The 15926-nt window shown below is 54.7% G+C and overlaps 4 protein-coding genes across 4 annotated transcripts; 2 read left to right on the top strand and 2 right to left on the bottom strand.

The window, feature by feature from the left end:
- Positions 1 to 785: 785 nt before the first annotated feature.
- Positions 786 to 2153, top strand: IUM83_12504 (Equilibrative nucleoside transporter 2; the record flags this gene model as incomplete). The annotated part of the gene is made up of 1 exon (XM_067937132.1): positions 786 to 2153. One exon carries the CDS (start codon positions 786 to 788, stop codon positions 2151 to 2153), a length of 1368 nt encoding a protein of 455 aa, XP_067785345.1.
- A 1847-nt stretch (positions 2154 to 4000) lies between these two features.
- IUM83_12503 (ABC transporter SMC family) lies at positions 4001 to 7511 on the top strand (the record flags this gene model as incomplete). Its single annotated transcript, XM_067937131.1, has 5 exons — positions 4001 to 4861; positions 4930 to 5839; positions 5919 to 6050; positions 6113 to 7358; positions 7430 to 7511. 5 exons carry the CDS (start codon positions 4001 to 4003, stop codon positions 7509 to 7511), a joined length of 3231 nt encoding a protein of 1076 aa, XP_067785277.1.
- An 885-nt stretch (positions 7512 to 8396) lies between these two features.
- On the bottom strand, positions 8397 to 12001 carry IUM83_12502 (structural maintenance of chromosomes protein; the record flags this gene model as incomplete). The annotated part of the gene is made up of 3 exons (XM_067937130.1): positions 8397 to 8475; positions 8548 to 10979; positions 11066 to 12001. 3 exons carry the CDS (start codon positions 11999 to 12001, stop codon positions 8397 to 8399), a joined length of 3447 nt encoding a protein of 1148 aa, XP_067785267.1.
- A 542-nt stretch (positions 12002 to 12543) lies between these two features.
- On the bottom strand, positions 12544 to 13997 carry IUM83_12501 (ornithine aminotransferase, mitochondrial; the record flags this gene model as incomplete). Its single annotated transcript, XM_067937129.1, has 3 exons — positions 12544 to 12787; positions 12865 to 13829; positions 13917 to 13997. The coding sequence occupies 3 exons, from the start codon at positions 13995 to 13997 to the stop codon at positions 12544 to 12546; spliced, it is 1290 nt and encodes a 429-aa protein (XP_067785264.1).
- Between the last annotated feature and the right edge of the window lie 1929 nt (positions 13998 to 15926).

Genomic DNA, 15926 nt, shown 5'->3' with positions numbered 1-15926 from the left:
CGCGCCTGCGCCTGGTAAGCAGCGATTGAAGTCAACTTAAGTTCAATTTGCGCCTTCTACGCAATATATTCACATTCAACGCCTGTGCGCAACTTCGGTTGACGTGCGGTGGAGATTCCACTGGAGTGGGTGTACCTACTGTATTAATAAGTTGCAGGGTGTGCATACATGCATAAGGAATTGGTGGTTGCATCCGCCATAAAAACTCTAAGAGCTCGCCACAACGAGAGCTTGCAGACTTGAGTTCTTCAAATAACTTCGTGATGAGGACTTGAAGGGCAGCCAGCAATCCACACTCACACCTGTGTCTGACAGTGCCTAAGTCGAATGCGTTCAAACTTACACGCCGATGTCGATGGTGCTTGGAATGGACCCTATTGAATGTGTACGTGTATTATACTGTAGTACGCGCTTCGTGTGTTTATGCAGCAATGATGAATTTGTGTTTGTTCATCAGTATAAGTTGTAGAGAGGTAAAACTATAAAGAATCTAATGACAGGTCATATATATGTAGACATTCTGCCACAGCATTTAGCTATCTATCCGAATAAACAAACCTGTGACTCAACTGCAAGCAGGTTTGAAAGGGGCAAGACTGACGTCGGGATCTCTTGGTAGTCGGGCCATGCGAAAGTCGTGCTTTCGTCTACGACAAAGGCGGTGAACACCGCGTGGCGGAGCACCACGCTCCCAGTCGCTCATTCTACAATTTACCGGACAACAATCAAGTAAGTCGCCATCCGTGTGGTTCGGCTCGAAATTCTAAGCCAGGTCAAGCGCCACTATGGATTCGCCCACCAAGGCTGACAAGCTCATTTCACCCATTCAAGACGATGACGGCCTTGAGATCGGACACGACGGCATGCCGCAAGAGATCTGGGAGGACATGATCAAGAACGAGCGCAAAATCTTCTACATGTTCATGTTCCTCAACGCCTCCGTGCTGTGGGCCTACTACTCGTGTCTGAGCGCGCAGGACTTCTACACTGTGCAGTTTGCCGATTCCGGACTCGACTTCTCGTTCCTCACCACGCTCTGCACGGCATGGCCCATGGTCATCGGTCAGGGTCTGCAGATGTTCTTCGGCTTCGACAAGTCCATCACGCGCGACTTCCGCGTGCATGTCGGCTACGGCATCTTCATGCTGATGGCTGTCCTCATCATGGTCTTCAGCGCCATCAACTTCTCCAACGAAAAGACCGGCGCCATCCTCGTGCTGGCCTGCTTCTGCTGCATTGGATTCGGCAACTCGCTGACCGAGGCCACGTACTACACGTTCGCGGCGCTGTTCCCGATTCCCAAATTCTCCCAGGCTGTCCAGATCGGCAACGGAACCGCTGGCATCATTAACGTCTCGCTGCTCACCATCTTGCGTCTCGCCGTTGGCGGCGTACACCAGACGGGTGATTCAACCAAGCTTTCGTTCTACCTCTTCTTCGGCCTCCTCATCGTCGTGCTGATCGTAGCGCTCTTCGTGTACTACCGCCTCAACAACCTGCCTTGCGTCAAGTTCCTGGTTGAGCGCAACGAAGAGTCAATGAAGGCCGAAAGCCTTGACACGCTGCCGCTCGGAAAGACGTGCAGTAACCTGTGGCGCATCTTCCGCATCATCTGGGTCCCCGCGTTGGCGCAGTTCCTCGTCTTCTTCGTGTCGCTGTCGGTGTACCCGGGCTTCGGGTGTGCTGCTGCGCGTAACCTCAAGCCGCCGTACGCTGCGGTCGAGCACGAGGTAACGGAGAACTGGTACTGCTCGCCCGGTATTGTGGGCAGCTACAACTACGGTGACTTCTTCGGTCGTGTGATGACTAGTGCTGCTGTGTACAAGCTGCTCACCAGTGAGTGGTGCCTGGGTCTCTCTATCATCCGTTTGGGTTTCATCCCGCTGCTACTTATGGGCGTCGCGGGTACTTCGCTCTACTCCTTCGGCTTCGACGACATGGGTGCCATCGCCTACAACATCGTTCTCAACCTCATCATTGGTGTCACAAACGGCTTCCTGTCCACGGTGACCATGGGTGTCGCCCCGCGTATGCTCAAACCGGAGGACCGCGAGTCGGGCGGCGCTGTCATGGTGTTCTGCTTGTTCTTCGGTTTATCGGCCGGCTCTACGATCGGTTTCTTCTTCAGCGACCAGGGATGGCTGGGCCTGTAAACCTCTTTCCGCTAGTGCGAAGAGAAATGTTAGCTACGTGCATATTATGTTTTGAATACACCGAAGTGAAGGTTCCGAAGTGCGCAAAACATGTCGTTACGGGCACGTGTTCTGTCTGTTCTTCCGTTTGTCGGCCAGTTCTAAGATCGGCTTCTTCTTCAGTGATGAAGGTTGGCTGGGCCTGTACGTCATTTTGTTGGTAAGCAGATTTGAATCTGCATTCATGAAGCACCCAAATAACTTCAAGAGAAGTGAACTGAGGCACAAGAAAGTGTTCTACCTTGTGTGTGGATTGGTTTGGTTTGAAAGCAAATAAGGCACGAGCTAACTTCTACTTGATTTTTGCGGTGCTGCTCGTGCGGGGATGGCTGGGAAGAATAGTTCGGTTTTAAAATGGCGACCATGTTTCTTCGTGACGATTTTGGAGCCGGCCGCGGTCACGCTTGTTCGAGGTGCGGGGACTGGAGGCTGATTTTCCTGCTGAGCGACAACGACACCCGTGTACAACGTCCCCGCGCCGCGGATCAGAGCGTCGATAATATTCTGGTGCTGCTCCATCTCTGGATCGACCGACCCTGTCATTCGTTCATCCCGTTCTCGAGCCATTCTCTGAGCCAGCCTCGTTGATGCGGCGCGTTGGTTGTAGTACTCTTCTCGTTGGCTGGTCTCAGCCCGCAGTATCGCTGTGGTTTGCTGTTTTTCCTGCGCGCGAAGATTGCCCATGACATTTGTGGCCGTCAAAAGACCGCGGTGTTGGCTGTATTCGTGCCCCATCGGCATCGAATGCAGCGCTGCTGCAGGTGACTCAATCCGAAGTACCCGAGTGGCATCAGTTGACAGAAGACGATATGTCGGAGAAGCTCGAGGTGATCCTGAAGCACTCGGAGCAGGTCGAGAGCAGCTTCGTGGTCGATGAACTCTCGCTGTCATTCGCGCCGTTCGTGGACTTTTACCGAGAGCTGCTGAGGTTGACGCCTTGCTCGGAAATTGGTGTTGAATCACGAGGCTTGAGCGCACTTGACCCCCAGTGCTGCAGCGAGCAGCCATGAGCTCCGAAGGTGGGGCTGCTTGGACAGCATAACTGGTTGGGCTCTGGACGCGTTGTTCCTCCTCGCCATCGCCACTCGTATTAAACGAAGACGGCAAGAACTGCACGCAGAACGCGCAGACATCCAGCGGCATGGTGCGCTGGCTGATGTCAAGGGCTTCGCGCTCGCGAGCAAGATCAGCGAGAAACTGGTCGAATCCTTGGCGGATCAAGCGGCTCGTAGGCCCGTCGTCTTCAGTACTGCGCTCCATCAGCATCCGCCGCGCACGCAGCAACTCCTGCCATCACCATCCAGCCCGTTAACATTGAATTCTTCGGTTGAAAAGACTGCGCTCGGTCGACTCACCCCGGCAGGCACATTGTCACGGAACCCGGAGTTGTAGAACTGCTGGCACAATGCACACCGGCGACTACGTCGATAACATGAGTGACGGCATCATATGCAAAGCGGTGCAAGATCGAGATACCTGCGTCCGCCACTCGCCATCAGGCCTCTGGTCAAGTTCAGCGTGGCACGAATTTACTGCGGGTACATGCAGGAAATGCTCATGAGATTCTTAGCAGCACTATAAATACAGATTAGCATTTTCCTGCACAAACAGGGAATACAGTCTTTGGATTCAAGAGGTACAAGGATCCCGGTAGCTCAATGTCGTTAAATCCTCCATGCGAAATCGGGGATCTGACTACCTACAGTTAGTCAGCGTCGTCATGAGAGACAAACGACATGAGAGACGACGCTAACTTAACTGTCGGGAAATCGCTTGCATCGACAACAAAAGCACCGTCAGTTTGAAACATGTCAGCCGCCAAGAAGCAACGATGCAGCCCGAGACTGGCATCGAGGGCTGCTACTGCGGAAGCATCTGAAGTTACTCCCGAATGTGGCAACCAGCAGCTTGAAATCGTCGCGAAAAACTTGACTCAATACGATGGCAAGACTGCAGCGGCGATCTCGGAGGCCAAGGCAGAAGCTGACGCGCATGTCAGCTCGGAAATGGGCGTGGTGGAGGAGATCTACTGCGAGAACTCCATGTGCCACCGCAAGCTGCGCGTGGCGCTGAGTCCGAACATCAACTTCATCACGGGGGAGAACGGCAGCGGCAAGAGCGCCATCATCGCCGCCATCCAGATCTGCCTGGGCGCCAACGCGCGCACCACGCATCGTGGCAAAAATCTCAAGACTTTGATTCGACACGGCTTTGACGGCAATGCTTTGGTCCGCGTCACGCTGCGCAACGACGCCGTGGGCAGCGATGCCTTCCACCCGGAGCTATTCGGCCGCAAGATCCAGGTGGAGCGGCTAATTCGCAGGGACGGCTCGGCCGAGTACCGACTGAAGGACGAGCATGGGCTGCAGGTATCCAAGGTCAAGACAGACTTGGTTGCTCTGCTGGACCACTTGAACATCCCGACGGAGAACCCGTGCGCCATCCTGGTCCAGGAGAACGCCAAGCTCTTCCTGAAAGGCAGTCCAACAGACAAATACAAGTTCTTCCTGCAGTCAACGGAGCTGGACAAGATGCGCACGACGTTCGCAAACATCGAAGAGGAGCTTCGCAAGATTGCCGAGTCAACGCTACAGCACGAGCAATCCAAGATCGCAGCGCTGGAGGATGCGATGAAGAAAGCCAAGGAGCACTGGCAGGAGGCGCAGAGTGTGAGTACTAAACATATTTTGTTGTGATCGGCGATGAACTTGCTCAATTCTTTCGTGTTGGCTAATAGATTGAAAAGCTGGTGAGCTACCTCGGCGTTGTGAAAGCTGAATTGGAGTGGTCATTCGTGCGGGAAAAGGAGGAGCAAGTAACAAAAGTGGAGGCGAAGCTTGTGAAGACAAAGTGCGACGCTGATCAAGCCGCTGCCAGATGCGCGTGGGCACGAGCGGAGGTTGAAAAGCTGGAGAAGAGGCAAAGCGAGCTCAATTCTAGGCTCGAAGAGACCAGCAAAAGGATGGATCAGTGCAACAACCGCAAGACGGACATAAAGAAGGAGGTCCGCGAGATTCGAGGCCCGCTTCACCAAAAGCAGTCGCAATTGACTCAGCTGGCACAGTCCAAGAAGCGCGAAGCCCAACGCCTCGCAGGATTGCAACGCGTTTTGAAGCGTAAGAAGGAGGAGCACGAGGAACTTCTTTGCAAGGTGGGGAGCAGTGACTTGCGAGATCGCCTTGAGCAAAAGCGGCAAGAAACTGCGCAGACCCAACAGAGTATTTGTGAGGCCGAGCTTCGAATCCAACACACACCAGATGATGCTGAAAAGCTGGAGGATCGACACTCGAATTGCCTCCGCTACATCGACGAAGTTGAAGGGGGCATCCGAAATGATCAATATCGCCTTCGCTCGCTACAGAATCGAAAAACGAACAGTTTGGCAGTTTTTGGCAGCAACATTTCGTGCTTGGAACAGCTGATTGAGGCGAACTTGAGCCGATTTACTGCGCCACCTATTGGACCTTTCGGAAAGTTCGTGAAGCTCCCCAAGGAGTTCATGCGCTTTGCCATGGCGATTGAGATAACCTTGAAAGGCACGCTCAAGAGCTACTTGGTGGTCAATAGTCAAGACAAGAAATTGCTGGATGACTTGAGGCGCCAGGCCCGCTGCCAGAACCGCGAGGCAGAAATTATTATCTCCCAGCGTAATGGCCGGCGATATGGAAATTTGGACTTGCCAGCAGACGAACTTTCAGCTCATGCAATTTGTAACATTCTCCCAAGTGACAAATGATGAGGTGTTCAACACGCTGATTGATATGTGCAGCACGGAGAGCAAATTGCTGTTCGATGATCGCCAAACTGCAGAGAAAAGCGTGTTGCAGGGTCGTAGTGGGGGCTTCAGAATGGCTCGAGGTGTGTCTGTAGTGTATCTTTTACGAACGGGGATAAGTTCATGGTGCGTGAGGGGAATTTAGCGTATATTGCCAACAAGAGATATATTCGTCGACCTATTATCTGCGAAGACGTGGAGGGTGAGATCAGAGGACTGGAGCAGCGCCTTGACGCTCTACATCGGGATCTGCAAGACGTGTGCAGCCAGGAATCACAACTGCGAGCGGATAGAGAGAAGTTGTATCGGGCTGCAACACAGGAGAATGACCACATCAACAATCTATCCCGACGATACAATCGACAGTATAGCGAGCTGCAAAATCTTGAGAGCGAAAGCTCTGACCTGCAGCAAGACCACACGTTGGATACGACGGTGCTGGATCACGAGATAAGCAAAGTTCAAAAGGACTTGACGAGTTTGGAAGCCCGTGAGGTGGAGTTGCAGAAATGTATCACGGTGTCGAAGCACCAATTGGAAGGCCCGCTAGCTGAGCTTGGAAAGCTGAACGCAGAGGAAAATGAGGTCGCTGCAGAACTGAATGACCCCCAACGCGACGCAAACGAGCTCTATAAGCAGCTCAGTAAGATGAAGTCGGACGAGATCATGACTCGGCGTCAAGATGAGACATCAAAAGCTTCAGTTGAGCGGATGACCAAACAATTAGCTTTGCTCCAGCAGGACCAGGAAGGACAAGAGGAGAAAGCATCCCAGGTCTGCACCCGACCAGCTAATATTCTTCCTCGACATGCTTACGATAAGCGGATGAAGCAAGCGGAGAACCGTCTCGCTAGCTTTCGCCGGCGTCTGAATGGACTAAGTTTGGCCGAGCTGAAGGACGACATGGAGCTGAAGGAGATTAAGTACAACGCCAAGAAGACTAACTACGATACGTTCCGCCAGAACTTGCTGCAGATATGGTCCATGTTGAAGGAGCGCAAAACGACGTGGAATCGATTCCGCACGGCCCTTTCACGCCGCACATCAAACGAATTCAGCAAGTATATGATGAAAAACAATTTTGTGGGGAAGCTGAAATTCCGGCACGAAGAGCAGCAGGTCGAGATTGCTGTGCTCCAGAACGAACAAGGCGCCACTAGCGCGTCGCAGATGACCGACATGAAGGAGCTGTCCGGTGGAGAGAGGTCGTACACACAGGTCGCATTGCTGCTCGCGCTGGGCAAGAGCACCGAGTGTCCGTTTCGAATCATGGACGAGTTTGACGTGTTCATGGACTCGGTGAACCGTGACATGACCATGAAGTTGCTGGTGGACGCCGACAAGAAGGAGGGCAAAAAGCAGTTCGTTTTCGTGACGCCAAACAACCTGAGGTACGCTCCTGGTAAGTTTGGCGGATACATTGACTTTGGTACCGATGCTGTATTTTTTGTTGGCCGTACAGCACTTTGCCGCAGGATCCAATGGTGAAGATTCAGACCATGTACCCGCCGCGTGACCGCAACAGTAACGTGAATACGCAGTGAGCGTCAAAATAGTCCGAGATTGCGGGGCTAGTTGGCTGCGTGCGAAGCCGTAAGGGGAGGACGTTTTAGCGTTGTTTAGGGTCGATTGATTGACATCGTCGAGTAGTGCACGATTTGAGTTCCGATGGCCGAAAATCCTTTTGAATGCGCCGTTCACAGCGAACAGCATGCAGCTTTTGAGTGATCTGTATTGGTAGCGCTGAGGCGCGGTCTAGCAAATGGTAAAAAAAATCAACAACACTGTCATATCTACAACTTGTAGCCTACAAGCCGCATCAGTTATTGGACCTTTGGCAATCTTGAGCATATTGAGGCTTGATCTAATGGAGGCGTGCCAGATGCACTCACACACGGGCGCGCACGGCTTAGATCGCAGTGCTTCGATCTACAACGACGCATGCAGCGCCAACTGACTGGGAATACAGGAAAATGCATCGCATCCACGGAGCAGGAGACTGCAGCGGGGCTCGGAGCACGGCGGGGCGCTGTGTGCCTTGCGTTGCCTCCATGCAAGAAGCGGGTAACCATTCTGCCGTTCTCTAGTCCAGGACGCCAGAGATCGACCGGTCTCATCGTGGTGGTAACTTCAACTTGACCCCAGTTGAAGTGCTTGAAACAACCAGCAGCCATTCTTACACTTCAAAAGATGACCGTGATGATAGCGTACGCCACCGCTCGACTCGTGCACACATTTACAGGCCGTCCTCTCTGGTGTCTTGTGATGCCTCAAAAGATACTTCCATGTGGACCTGGCTTGGAGACAGTACGGCCGACCAGACTTCGTGGAAATGTGCTTGTCAATAAATGCCAGCAACGCGACGTACGCTTGCTCCCTACTGATACTACTATACACGCCATAAAGGCGTGGCTATACTCGTGCTCTTCCTATGCTTGATCTGCGTTTAGTCGATCACGCGGCGGGTTCATCTTCTGGATCTTTACCATCGGATCGCGTCGCAGAGCACTGAAGGTAGCACACAACACGCACGAGTGAGTTAGACTGCATTAACAATCTGTGCAAATAAGCCTCTCGTACCTGAGGTCGTTCGGGGTCACAAAGATAAACTGCTTCTTGCCGTCCTTCTTAGCGGCATCCACGAGTAGCTGGATGGTCATATCGCGGTTCACAGAGTCCATGAACACATCGAACTCGTCCATTACTCGGAACGGGCATTCAATACTCTCGCCGAGAGCCAGCAGCAGCGACACTTGTGTGTACGAACGCTCACCACCTGATAGCTCCTTCATATCTGTCACCTGCGACGCACGAGAGGCTCCCTTTTCATTATGAAGCACCGTGATTTCGAGCCGCTGATCGTCATGCCGGAACTTCAGCTTGCCCGCAAAGTTGTTCAGGCACATGTACTTGTTGAACCCCATGGACGTCCGGTGAGCAATTTCCTTGCGGAGGATTTGCCATACCCGCTTGCGCTCCTCCAGCATCGACCGGATGCGCTCGAGGTTCTCACGGAACTTATCAAAGTTTGCCTTCTTACTCTTGTACTTGATTTTCTTTGCGTCCATGTCGTCCTTAAGCTCTCCGAGGTCCATGCCTTGGAACCGACTGCGCTCCTGATCGATCTGGCGTTTGATGTCGGTTAATCGTTTGCCGTAGTAGTCGTGCGAGTGCGTCACAGCTACGCGCTCGCAGTGTTGCTGAGCCTTTTGCCTCAGCTCCTCACACTCTTCCTGAATAGCGGCCAACTCGTCCTCCCACTGCACTACCATCTCGCGCAAAGTTGCTGCCTCTCGCTGATACGTCATCTCCTGCACCTTCATCTCACTGAGGTGTTTGTAGATAGCGTCAGCATCTTCCTGGTACTCGTTCATTTCTGCTGCGATTTTCTTCTCCATCTCGTCCAGCTCTTCGAGTTCATGCAGTTGGCCTTCAAGGTCCGGGTTGGACTTGGACAATATATCGTTCAGCTCTTGCTCACGACGGTGGAAACCCTCCAGCTCGTCCTCAACTGTTCGCACTTCATCTTCCAGCACAGACGTATCCAGTGTGTGTTGCTGCATATCGTCCGACAGTTCCTCCTCAAAGTTGCGTAGCTCTGCCCGCTTCTGATTGAATTTGCGCGACAAATAGTCAATGCGGTCGTTCTGCTGCTTCATTTGGTGACGGAAGTCTTCTCGATCGCGCCGCAGCCGAGCCTCGTCACGCCGTAACACATCCAAGTTGCCCTGTAGATAGTCGAGTTTCTGCTCTAACTCTCTGATCTCACCCTCCACGTCCTGACAAATAATGGAACTGCGGCGGTTTCCCTTGTTCGCAATGAATGCCAGGTTTCCAGAACGAACAACAAACTTGTCACCACTAGGTAGATACACTTCCGACACAAAGCGTGCCATTCTGAAGTTGCCACTTGATCCACTCAGAACACTCTCTTCGGCAGACTGGCGATCGTCAAACAGCAGCTTGCTCTCTGAACTGCACACATCGACGAGAGCGTTAAACACTTCATCGTCATTAACTTCGAGGATGTTGCAGATCGCATGTGCAGCGAGGTTCCCTTCAGCAAGACGCAAATTGCCGTAACGACGGCCAGACCGCTGCGAAATAATAATGTTGGCCTGGTTCTGTGGGCAATGGACCTGGCGCTTCAAGTCGTCCAGCAGAGCCTTGTCCCGACCGTTAACCACCAGGTAACTTCCGAGTGTTCCCTTCAGAGCGACTTCAATAGCCACAGCAAAGTGCATATACCTCTCCGGAAGCTTGACATGAAGACCAAGTGGCCCGATAGGCGGTGCCGAAAAACGGTGGCGGTTCTCCTGAATGAGGTGCTGCAGTTGCGGGATTCGGTTGCCGTACACAGCGAGACTGTCGCGCTTCTGCCCTTTGAGCGCATTAATTCGGTGCTGAATCTTGCCGGCCTCGCTGTCAGCTTCACGCAGTTGACGGACGCAGTTGTCGTGGCGGTTCTCCACCTCATCCAGCTCCTGCGGACGAGCCTGAGCACGGTCCTTGGCTTCGTTGACTTCATGCTCAGCATCCCGCACTTCACGGCGCTTCATCTCGATGCGGTCGCGCATTTCGTCGTTGCGCTGCATTCGGTTGTGAAGCATGGCCTCGTGGTTCTCTCGCTTCTTCTGCAGGTCGCGCTGAAGACGCGCCAGCCGCTGGTTCGCGCGCTCCTTGGACTGCGTCAGATGCTTCATCTCCGCCTTGCAATTGTGCAGTGGGCGCCGGGCCTCGCGGATCCTGTTCTTCACGTCGGTCTTCCGCTGGTTGTTCTCAGTCATGCGCGCGCTGACCTCCTCGAGTCTGTCGTTCTTGTCCTTCTGCTTGCGCTCGAGGTTCTCCACCTGCTCCTTCGTCTCTTCGTACTCCCCGGCAGCATGCTCCGCGTCGCGCTGCTTGCGCCTCATCTTCTTCTCCGTCTTGGCCGCCAGCGCCTCCTTCTCGCACACGAAGGACCACGCGAGCTCCTTCTTCAGCACCTCAAACTCTTCCTCCAGCTTCCCGATCTGCGAAAGCACAACAACAACAACAGCAACAACGAAGCGTCAGTGCTGCTCAACAACTCCCCCCACAAAAGCCACCATCTCCTCACACTCTGCGCCTCCTTCCACTGCTTCTTCGCCTCATCCATGGCCTTTTTCAGCGTGGCGATCTTGGCGCGCTCCCTCTTGAGCGTGGTCTCTGCAATATTCCGCGTCTCCTCGTCGATCTTGGAGTACGTGTTGCGCATCTTGTACAGGTCCGTGGACTGCAGGAAGAACTTGTACTTGTCGCCGGGGTTTCCCTTCAGAAACAGCTTGGCGTTCTCCTGGTCCAGGATGGCGCACGGGTTCTCCGTCTGGATGTTGAGGTGGTCCAGCATGGCGTCCAGGTCCGTCTTGAGCTTGGACACCAGCAGCCCGCGCTCGTCCTTCAGCCGGTACTCGGCCGAGCCGTCCCTGCGAATCAGGCGCTCCACCTGGATCTTCCTGCCGAACTGCTCCGGGCGGAAGGCGTCGCTGCCCACGGCGTCGTTGCGCAGCGTGATGCGGACGAGCGCGTTGCCCTCGTGGCCGTGGCGGATGAGGTTCCGGATGCTCTTGCCGCGGTGCGTGGAGCGCGCGCTGGCGCCCAGGCAGATCTGGATGGCGGCGATGACGGCGCTCTTGCCGCTGCCGTTCTCGCCCGTGATGAAGTTGATGTGCGGGCTCAGCGCCACGCGCAGCTTGCGGTGGCACATGAAGTTCTCGCAGTAGATCTCCTCCACCACGCCCATCTCCGACTCGATGTGCGCGTCCAGCTGCGACAGCTGCGTGGCCGGCGCCTTGCTCCTGCTGCTGCTGCTGCGCTTGGCCTGCGTCTTGGTCGTGCGGCGGCGTTTGGTGCCCAAATGTTCGCCCTCCTCGTCGGCCGCAGCCGCGTCCTGCTCCGCGTCGGAGGCCGTGAGCAGCTCGTCCTCCGTCTCGCTGGTGGTGGACGCGTCCTGGCTGTTGTCGGCCTCGGTCCTGGGCGCCTTCGCGGCGCGCGGCCGGCGGCTCGTCAGGGCCATCGGCAGTGCGGAATGCGGTTTTGGCGCCAAAATGGAAATGGACGAGCCCTATTTTGGGTGAAGTGGGGATTACATTTGGGGAATTGGGCAGATCCCGAGGATTTTGAGAACTGGGTTGGACCACTTCAACTTGCTACGCTTGTCGGCGCCGATCGTTTGAGTGGGAGTGTGTTGTGGTGGTGGTGTAGTACATGTATTTTGTCATGCTGCTGCAATTGAAAATGGCAACATTACTGACGCTTGGATACGTTTTGTTAAGTATCATAGCTCTCCAGCACTTCAGAAGCGCGTGATATCCATGTTCGACGCTAGTTGCTCTTACCGTCACAAGTTGGCGGTGACAACCCAGCAAGATGGCCACAAATCGTTGCAATGAGTGTTGAAATACTTCAGTATTATCAATGCGGCGGCCGACAACTCTGGCTTAGAATTCATTTATTTCGACGTTCAACTTCACGAAGGGCACATGCATCTGAGTCTAGCCTATCTGCAGCTTATCCTTCGCCACAGGGTCTTGAGTGCGTGCGTCCTGCCCGCGGTTCTTACTTCTCCGCCTCCGTGAGGACCTCCTTGATGATCGACGTGCACTCGTCGAGCTGCTTATCGGTCATGACAAGCGGGGGTGCGAGACGGATGATGTTGCCGTGCGTGGGCTTGGCCAGTAGCCCCTTTTTGGCCAGGTTCATGCAGAGCTGCAGGGCGTCCGGCTGGTTGGGGCGCTCGTTGATAATGATCGCGTTCAGCAAGCCGCGACCGCGCACACCCTGAAGCACGCTCGACTTGAAGCTAAACAAGCAAAGCAAACAGTGAACACGTTAGTGATGACCAGCACGTTTGCAAGAGTGTCAAGTGAGGCGACGCACTTTTCCATCTCGCCGCGGAACTTTTGGCCAAGCTTGAAGGCATTCTCAGCGAGCTTCTCCTCCTGGATGACCTCCATCGCCGCCATGGCGACCTTGCAGCCGAGCGGGTTGCCACCGTAGGTGGAACCGTGCTGGCCGGGCTTAATCGTGAGCATCACTTCATCGCTAGTCAGCACGGCCGACACGGGGTACATTCCGCCGGAGAGAGCCTTGCCGAGGATCAAGATGTCCGGCTTGACATTCTCGTAGTCAACGGCCAGCATCTTGCCGGTACGGGCCAGACCGGTCTGCACCTCGTCAGCAATCCAGAGGATGTTGTGCTTGGTGCAGAGCTCGCGCACGCGCTTGAGGTAGCCATCATCAGGCACGACGACACCGGCCTCACCCTGAATGGGCTCGACCATGAAGGCAGCGATGTTCTTGCCCTCCTTCTCGAAGACGGCTTCCAGTGCGTCCGCGTCGTTGTACGGGATGCTGCTGAAGCCGGGCATGAAGGGTCCGTAGCCGCCGTAGGCCGCGGGGTCGTTGGAGGCGGACACGGCGCTCAGCGTGCGGCCCCAGAAGTTGTCCTTGGCGAAGATGACCTTGGCCTGGTTCTCGGGGACGCCCTTGACGTCGTAGGCCCAGCGGCGTGCGAGCTTGACGGCCGTCTCGCCGCCCTCCACGCCCGTGTTCATGGGCAGGATGCGGTCGAAGCCCAGGAGCTTGGTCATGTACTCCTGGTACTCGCCCAGCACGTTGTTGTAGAAGGCGCGCGACGTGAGCGTGAGCGTCTGCGCCTGCTCGGTCAGGGCCTTGACGAGCTTGGGGTGGCAGTGGCCCTGGTTCACGGCCGAGTAGGCGCTCAGGAAGTCGTAGTACTCCCTGCCCTCGACGTCCCAGACCTTGCAGCCGCGGCCCTTGGTCAGCACCACCGGCAGCGGGTGGTAGTTGTGCGCGCCGCAGCTCTCCTCGCGGTCGATGTACTGCAGCGGCAAGAGCATAGATATCCGTTAGCCACTATGCGCAACGTTTGACAAACGTGTAGCCATCTACGGGAGCTGACCCCGTACCTGCTGCGAGGTCCAGACGCTGCGGGTCGAGACGCCGCGCAGCTTGGAGGCGACGGGGCGGAGCTTCTGCACGGCCTTCATGGTGCTGGGGAGTGCTGGAGAGGTTTAGGCTTGGGCTTGGGGAGGCTTGCGCTGCTGCCGGCGAGTTGGCGAATGACGCCGGATTGGAGCCTTTCATGAATTATATTCTATCGTAGTTGTTCGGCTATGTCCGATATTCTTAGGTTTCGGGCCTCTTTACTATAGCGAAAAGTATGAATCATCGCTGAAAAACCTCAAAACATGAGGTTTTATCATCATAATACACCGTCTTTGTACACGATAGGTGCGCACTGGCTTCAATGAACTTAGCACGCTCTGAGAACGCATACCCTACCCCGACCCACTTCAACTTGGAAGGGATGACCAAGATATGGGACGCGCTCGGTGCTCTGTCTTGCTGAGAACGCACCGCCGCGCCGCCGACCTAGAAATCGGCACCGAAGCACCAGCAGTCATGAAGTGTATGCCGAGACCAGTGCTTCGTCGTCCGGCGCGGGGAAAATGAGGCGGGAGGACGTCCCTTTCTAAGTCCATTAACTTACGGAGGTTTTTTATGAGAGACTTTTGGGACCTATGAGAGACTTCCCAGCTGTTGAAGGTGCTGCCACTGCCGACTTGACTAGGTCGTCCTGGCGCCCTATGCCAGCCAGCCACTCGCTGCCTGAGTGCGGCCGCAGCACCGCCTCGGATAGGAAGATAGGAGGGCGAGGGATTCAATGGCGCTGGTGTCAAGACGAGCCTGGGCGGCACGCGTTTCAACTCAAGGGTTGGGTTGGTCAACCCGGGATGCATGAACGCGACCAAGATAGACGTTGCCATAGCGCTCGCTGCTCAGTGCATGCACACTGCTATAGTACTCGGTTGTGCGCTCGCTGGATCCCATCCTTACTTGAATGGAGCTGGGCGCCATCGGCAGCCGCAATTGTGGACAATAGTTTTTTTATCTCCGCAATTGAGTGGGTCAACTAGTACAACGAGTCGTTGTCAACGACAGCTCCAGCCTGCCCGCGCACACTTGCGCTACGAGACCACCGTAACTTGAGCTCGCAACTGCGAAGATCTTGTCCCTGTTTTCGTCCAAAGTTGAGCCGGTTGCACAATCGCGAGATCAAGCGCGCGCCACTGACTGACACGCTTCGCGTCAACAACAGCCACGAGGCATGAGCGAGCGCACGCGAACATGCAAGAACAGCACAACCACGGTGTGGCTGACGAGTCTTGTGAGTTTCTGTAGATTGTCAAGGCACGTTGCAAGTTGCACACATACGTTGAGCACAGCACCCCTCATTGGGCTAATAAAAAGAACGGCAGTTTTCGCACCAACATTAGAAAAGTGCAAGTCGTTGGGAAATGAAACTGGTAGCGAAATTTGTCCGCGGCAAAAGCTACCGCACCAGCACTCAGTTGTGATATATGTGGTGCAGGTATTAAAACAGCGGTCAATCCGACGGGGATAAAAGATTTGGGAGCTGTCTTGACTGTGGCATTTCTCTAGTGTAAAAGTATATGGAGGCCTCTGGGGTTTCTTACTCGCGCAGCTAGGTCACCGGCACCGCACCATCCAGTTTGTGATTCTCTCTGCTAGCGTAGTAACAGAAAAATAATGTCCATTCGGGTCCAGCTACCAGCGTAGCAATAGCACTCTTTTGCGGCACGGGGCGCGCCAACAGTAGATGCACCACATTGGGTGATCTGTATCGATAAATGTGCTCACTACTACCCCGTGACAGCAGTGCTTCAACTGTGGTGCAACGTTTACCTCGTGCATGACGTACGTCGCAGTCGTGGAACAATTGCAGTTTCTCTCGAACGTGGTGAGCAAGGCTGGTCCTTGGGTCGAGCTGTTAATTTGAGCACTTCAGCTCTACCAGTGCTCGTGTTCCTAGTAGGAACTTCCTACTCAACCTGGGGCTCCCTGGCTATTCCAACGATGACTTAAAAAAAATACGTCACCACTCGGGTCTTCGC

Source organism: Phytophthora cinnamomi, assembly GCF_018691715.1.
Source record: "Phytophthora cinnamomi strain GKB4 chromosome Unknown Contig81, whole genome shotgun sequence".
NCBI lineage: Eukaryota > Oomycota > Peronosporomycetes > Peronosporales > Peronosporaceae > Phytophthora > Phytophthora cinnamomi.
This window is presented reverse-complemented; position numbering and strand designations above follow the sequence as displayed.